Source organism: Borostomias antarcticus, assembly GCF_949987555.1.
Source record: "Borostomias antarcticus genome assembly, chromosome: 14".
Classification (NCBI taxonomy): Eukaryota; Metazoa; Chordata; class Actinopteri; order Stomiiformes; family Stomiidae; genus Borostomias; species Borostomias antarcticus.
In genome coordinates this window covers 9,625,907-9,633,406 of record NC_140247.1, presented here as the reverse complement: position 1 = coordinate 9,633,406, position 7,500 = coordinate 9,625,907, and the positions used below count along the sequence as shown (strand labels likewise).

The window sequence follows — 7,500 nt, the reverse complement described above, 5'->3', positions numbered from 1 at the left end:
CACGCTGGATTTTAAATTTCTTCTACAGGCCTCCGAACTACACCAAAGTGATCTCGGTGAGTCAAACGTCTTATAATATGTCGTAAATAAGGTCCAGGTTGTCAAAAACGAGCATTGTCCTTTAATTGGTGGTTGTTACTGTGAATAGTAGGCTACTGTACTGACGGTCTCTCCCGGTCTAGGACAGACGTCCTTGTTACTCAGACGGGGGATTAAATATTCATAGAGGGCCATCACAACCCAGATAGCAAGCGGATGTGTAGTGATTCTGGGCCATATATGGGCCGGAACTAAGCCACAAGTGCCAGATCTGGCCTGTATATGGCCCAGATCCGCTTGCTATCTGGGAATGAGCCTCCGTTAGTAGGATATGCAGCCAAGAGATCCCATTCTGAGACACCGGACATCCTCTCTGTCTGATCTCTACCGTTAGGATCCATTTATACAAGCGGTTGGGAATGGAATAGACTACGTCACAGAATCTCTTGTCTACTGTCTGTGTGACGTAGGAGTAACAACACAGCGGTTCAGGATGCCTTCATATCATTACAGAGGGGGGGGGCAGTTCAGCCGATTCTTTCCATCCAATGAGGGAGGTGTTTGAAAGTACCCTCGTAGGCTAATTGTCTGTGTAGACTAGTCATCACATATTGGCTCTGTGCAATTCATGCAGTCTAGCCTACAATCAAAATCAGGGGCAAAATGTGATGACCAATTTATGAAGAGCATAATTCCTGGACTGCATTGGTGCAGCCAGCAGGGTTTTAATGTATTACTGCTCAGGGAAGTTGGGGTAGCTACTTTTCTGTGGCCGCTAATTCCGTAACTAATTAATCCAGGTTGTCGCATTCTCGCGCATCACTCACTGCATGGCAACGGGAGGATGTTTGGAGAGAGACGAGGGAGGGTCTCGCCGTCCCACGTGTCCCCATCACCGCAGAACCAGCGCAATTCGGTTCTTTCTATCCACTGTTTCCGCATAACGCAGATTCGCAGACACACACACACGCGCGCGCACACACATTCTCACACACACGCGCATAGTCAGGAATCATGCGTGCAACACATTCCCCCATTGCACAAATTGGGCTTATTCCATCTGATCAGTAGGCTAGGTTATTGATCGACTGCGCTGAATTAGGATATTATTTTATATCTATGCTAATTGAAATGTTCACCGTAGGCTACTGTTGAAGAGACAGTTCTGGGCCAATGCCGAGAGGGGAGATGAGAGGACGCTCGTCAGCTGTTTAGTAGGTTCGGTGCTGTTTTTTTCTCTACAATCTGCTACGCGTCGTTTTTTTTATTGATCTGCAGCTTTGCCATTTTAACGCTCTCGATGTTAATCCGAAGGAATATGTGAAGATTATGCTGGCGGTGTGGTGCTTGGTCTTTGCTGCAGTGGGCGAGAGGCTTGCCGTGTCAGGTAAGAAGGGGATGGGTACAGGCGAGCGGAGAAGGCGAGCACCCTTGTCCAACTTCCCCCTCACCCCCCCCTATCGCAGACGCATCCCCGAATTTTGTGCCTGCAATCACTTTTTCTTCTGTAGCCTACATCTATATTGTTGTGGTTGCTCGTGCCCAAATCCGTAGTCCAACCTTCCTCTCCCGTCAGAAGCGATGCTGCAGTTTTGCTGCATCAACACATTTTCACCGCATCGACTATCGTAGCCTACATTTCCCAGGTTTCCGCACGGCGCCTTCATGCCTGTGGCGGTACCAATGTAACAACGAATCATATCATATTAAAACACATTTATGTCATATCTAGTGTCGTATCTTAATTAATATTAGATTAAGGCCAGGTGGTACACAGAACCCAACTCTTCTCCCCGTCCCCGTGTTGCAGGAGGGGGCAGGTCTCCGGTGCGGGATGCGAGGGGGCGGGACTGGTTCACGGTGCCGCGGGGAGACAGCGACTCCGCGGCCGAGGTCACATATCCGAAGCGACTGGTGCAGCAGATCGAGTCGGAGGAAGAAATGGCCCACGGCTATTTGGACACCAGGGCGAAGGATCGCAGCACCAGAGGCAGCTCTGTAAGTAAAGGGATGCAGACTTCCATCCATAAAGCACATGTACCAATTTTGTGTGAGATTTTTTTTCTCTCCCAGTTCTACTTTTGATTTATGAGCTAGTGAATCTTCCTCTGACCCACTTTTAAATAACCGTTTCTCTTGGTTAAAGAACGGATGTATCCCCAGTGACATCCATCATATATTATTATTTTATGGAGGATGTTGTAGGACATCTTGCGTCACCCTCAGATGTAATAGAGATTGCGCAAATCCTATATGGCAACCCAACCTCCGAACTCACTGACCCAAAAGAGATCTGGACCAGACCAGCGCCTCGGGCTCCAGGATCTCATCCACACTGTGCCTGAACGTTTGTGGTTCAGTCTGCAGTGCTCATAGACCGATAGGGGGACTGACCTCTCCTACTGAACACCAGGGAACCAACTGAACACCAGGGGAACCCACTGAACACCGGGGAACCCACTGAACACGAGGGAACCCACTGAACACCGGAGAACCCACTGAACACCGGGGAACCCATTGAACACCAGGGGAACCCACTGAACACCGGGGAACCCACTGAACACCAGGGAACCCACTGAACACCAGGGGAACCCACTGAACACCGGGGAACCCACTGAACACCAGGGGAACCCACTGAACACCGGGGAACCCACTGAACACCAGGGAACCCACTGAACACCAGGGGAACCCACTGAACACCGGGGAACCCACTGAACACCAGGGAACCCACTGAACACCGGAGAACCCACTGAACACCGGGGAACCCACTGAACACCAGGGGAACCCACTGAACACCAGGGGAACCCACTGAACACCGGGGAACCCACTGAACACCAGGGAACCCACTGAACACCAGGGGAACCCACTGAACACCGGGGAACCCACTGAACAACGGGGAACCCACTGAACACCGGGGAACCCACTGAACAACGGGGAACCCACTGAACACCAGTGAACCCACTGAACACCGGGGAATCCACTTCGACAGTTGCTTTTTACGCAATACACTCAACGCAGGGCTCGGGGAGAGTGTGCTTTTTTCGGCGTTATTAAGCCGCCGTCTTTCACGATAAAGCGAAGCTCTCGCTGAAATATTCAGATATCACGCCCGTCATCATCCCCGCCGTGGCGAGCTCCGGAGTCGTCCATTATTCAACGGTCTGTCGAAGTACGTCCTCATCCATTATCAAATGTGCTTGTGTGAGAAGTATCGCAGGGGCCCGAGACTCTCGAGCACTTTACCCTGTTCTCTCTGTCTCTGTCTCCATCCTGACTCTCTCACTGCTGGTGTGTGTGTGTGTGGGGGGGGGGGGGGGCAGCGTTCAGCACCGGGGGCCAGCGTTCAGCAGGAAGTTCTCAGTCATGCAGAATGTCTGACCTCAGATCAGATCTCGTCTCTTGAAGTGGTCCTTTTGGCATTCAAAACCACATCTGTTATATTATGGCATCATAGCCAAAGCCTGCCTTAAATCATCGCTGTGATTGAGTGAACACATAGATGGAAAGTTAATATCCGGATCCTGGTGTTAACAGACTTTACCCAGCATAGGATTTTTTACATTTCGGTGGACTGACCCACATTATGTTGAACAGTTCTCTCTCACTCTCTCTCTCTCTCTCTCTCTCTCTCTCTCTCTCTCTCTCTCTCAGTCTCTCTCTCTCTCTGTCTCTCTCTGTCTCTCTCTCTCTCTCTCTCACACTATCTCTCTCCCTCTCACTCTCTCACTCCTTCTTTCTCTCTCTCTCTCTCTTTCTCTATCTCTCTCTTACTCTCTCTATTTCTCTATCTCTCTCTCTCTCGCTCTCTCTCTCGCTCTCTCACACACTATCTCTCTCTCTCACTCTTTCTCTCTCTCTCTCTATTTCTCTCTCTCTCACACACACACACTATCTCTCTCCCTCTCTCTCTCGCTCCTTCTTTCTCTCTCTCTTTCTCTATCTCTCTCTCACTCTCTCTTTCTCTATCTCTCTCTCACTCTCTATTTCTCTATCTCTCTCACTCTCTCTCTCTCTATTTCTCTGTCTCTCCCTCACTCTCTCTCTCCCTCTTTCTCTCTCTCTCTCTTTCTCTATCCCTCTGTCTCTCCCTCTCCCGCCCAACCAAACTTTAGTGCAGTGACTAGTGTGTAGACCTCAGCAGGGTCCAGTAGAGTTGTGTAACTGGAGAGCCGGTGATTCATGGCCGCCTGTCTCCCGCGCTCTGACTGACTGAGCGCTGAGGTCGACCAGCGCCGGCCCCGTTGGTGCTTTTTGGACACACGAGCCACCGTTCTTCTTCCCTCGCTGTACGTCTCAGGGATCTGGCTGTTGTCCACAGGGGACTTGATGCCTGCTAATGTAGATGGATTTCCAACCCCCCCCCTATACGTCTCTCTCAGGGAGATCAAACTCAGTTCTTGGATGGCCACAGACAGACCTTCTGGAATAGCAGTCTGTCAATCAACGTTTTATCACTTACATTAATCTACTGAACTGCTTTTGGAAGTTAATTCACGCGGGCCTCGATATCCCTTTGAAGGAATAAATCGAGAGTAAAGGCTGTCCTTCCTCACTTCCTGGTTCTGTGGAATATTATTTCCTGGTTCTGTGGAATTTATTTGTGCCATTGCTACACCCCCCCCCCCCCCCTCCTCCTTGAAATAATTCCTGATCTAACATCATTGGATTAACTAAAGCATGCTGTTAATAACCATACAGGCCTACCTGAACACGCTGTTAATAACCATACAGGCCTGCCTGAACACGCTGTTAATAACCATACAGACCTACCTGAACACGCTGTTAATAACCATACAGACCTACCTGAACACGCTGTTAATAACCATACAGGCCTGCCTGAACACGCTGTTAATAACCATACAGACCTACCTGAACACACTGTTAATAACCATACAGGCCTGCCTGAACACGCTGTTAATAACCATACAGACCTGCCTGAACACGCTGTTAATAACCATACAGACCTACCTGAACACACTGTTAATAACCATACAGACCTACCTGAACATGCTGTTAATAACCATACAGACCTACCTGAACACGCTGTTAATAACCATACAGGCCTGCCTGAACACGCTGTTAATAACCATACAGGCCTGCCTGAACACACTGTTAATAACCATACAGACCTACCTGAACACGCTGTTAATAACCATACAGGCCTGCCTGAACATGCTGTTAATAACCATACAGGCCTGCCTGAACACACTGTTAATAACCATACAGGCCTGCCTGAACATGCTGTTAATAACCATACAGGCCTGCCTGAACACACTGTTAATAACCATACAGGCCTACCTGAACACACTGTTAATAACCATACAGGCCTACCTGAACACACTGTTAATAACCATACAGGCCTGCCTGAACATGCTGTTAATAACCATACAGGCCTGCCTGAACACACTGTTAATAACCATACAGGCCTGCCTGAACACGCTGTTAATAACCATACAGGCCTACCTGAACACACTGTTAATAACCATACAGACCTACCTGAACATGCTGTTAATAACCATACAGGCCTGCCTGAACATGCTGTTAATAACCATACAGGCCTGCCTGAACATGCTGTTAATAACCATACAGGCCTGCCTGAACACACTGTTAATAACCATACAGACCTACCTGAACATGCTGTTAATAACCATACAGACCTACCTGAACATGCTGTTAATAACCATACAGGCCTACCTGAACACGCTGTTAATAACCGCCTACCTGCCTCAGAGCAGTAACGATCACAGGGCAGTCTTCCTCTCACCATCCTCTTCCTCTTCCAGCCGGTCCATTTGGCGCGGAGCTGTTTCCAGGTGGAGGCCTTCGGACACACCTTCATCCTGGACCTGGAGCTCAACCAGTCAGTACAACCTGCAGTCATCTGACCAATCAGATAGCGCCATTGTCATCTTCTCCATTTTGATTTCCATATGCATTAGTTTGACATACGGTACATGTTTCCCTCAGTATGTGTTTATGTCATCAGCACAGACATCTGCGTTAACGCGCCTCCATAACGGCTTCCGTTAGCAAACACACCTAGCGCTGCATGATGCTAAGTGACCAGGTCTTTCTTTCTTTCTTTCTTTCTCTCTCTCTCTCTTTCTTTCTTTCTTTCTCTTTCTCTCTCCTTCTCTCTCTTTCTTTCTTTCTCTCTCTTTCTTTCTTTCTTTCTCTCTTTCTTTCTTTCTTTCTTTCTCTCTCTCTCTCTATCTCTCTCTCTCTCTCTCTCTCTCTCTCTCTCTCTCTCTCTCTCTCTCTCTCTCACACACACTGAGTGGAGCAGCCATTGCTCGCCCACCCAGGACCAGGAGAGGGGAGTGAGAGTGGTCTGCATTATTAGACCTGTATTATTCATGATCTTCCAGGGCCGAACATCCCCTCACCCCCTCTCCACCCTCACCCTCCTCACCCCCCACACCCCCCTCACCACCCTCACCACCTCTCCACCCTGCCTCACAGAAGCACAGTGATAAACCACATACACATACTTTTATCCATACTGTAATAGACCGGGCCATCCCCATACACACACGCTGAACTGTAAATACAACGTTCTTCACACCAGGGTGCATATCTACTTGGCGTTCTGCACGTACACCCCTCCTCATCTTGAAGACAGGGCCTTGTGGGGAAGGCTTGGTTCCAAATGTAGTTTATTTGACTCTGTGTTTCATTCTGCTCTGTGCAGTCACCTCTTGTCTTCAGAATATGTGGAGCGGCACTTTGACCAAGACGGCCAACCCTCACAATCTGCGGTAAGATTGCAATTGTGTGGTTTGGCGTGGGGGTGTATGCATTTTTTTGAATGTGTGTGTGTGTGAAAAAGAAAGAGGCACTCTATATCCTTTTTGCTCAGTATAGATATCTTTTTGGGGCGCTTTGCCGCAGTCAAAGCGTTGACATTCTGCTTTTATGAGACGAGAATAAAAAAAAAACGAGTCACAAATCGCCGCGGTTAGGAATCCTGGATGGGGAGACTGGCCTATTGAATGTGTGTGTGTGTGTGTGTGTGTATGAAAAAGAAAGAGACACACTCTATATCCTTTTTGCTCAGTATAGATATCTTTTTTTTGCGCTTCGCTACAGTCAAAGCGTTGACATTCTGCTTTTATGAGACAACTATTGTGCGCTGATGAATGAACATGATCCTCCGTGTTTGATGTGATCGTGACGACGGACCAAAGGAACGTCTCCTCCTGCCCAGAACAGAGAGGCGAGCGGGAGGGCTCTTTCTTCTCTCCTTTCATTGTAATAAACGTGTTACTAACTGCCCCTCCGCCCCCCCCCCCCTCCCTCTCTCATTCTCAACTCTGGTCATGGACTGTTCCCATGGCAACGAGTTGGCTCAGCGCTGTCATTAAGTTCTTGGCAGCATAGGGAACGAAAGAAGACCTAGAGGGAGAGAGGGAGGGAGAGAGAGAGAGAGGAGAGAGGGAGGGAGAGAGAGAGGGAGGGAAA

At 48.9% G+C, this 7,500-nt stretch overlaps 1 protein-coding gene across 1 annotated transcript in view; it reads left to right on the top strand.

Moving 5' to 3' along the window:
* Window positions 1-1,368: 1,368 nt before the first annotated feature.
* Window positions 1,369-7,500, top strand: part of adam11 (ADAM metallopeptidase domain 11) — a gene marked incomplete at both ends in the record, with an annotated part of 22,041 nt that continues 15,909 nt past the window's right edge. The window contains 4 exon segments of the mRNA XM_084448426.1: window positions 1,369-1,426; window positions 1,850-2,037; window positions 5,823-5,899; window positions 6,731-6,816. Of these exon segments, the coding sequence (XP_084304552.1) occupies window positions 1,369-1,426; window positions 1,850-2,037; window positions 5,823-5,899; window positions 6,731-6,816 (409 nt within the window).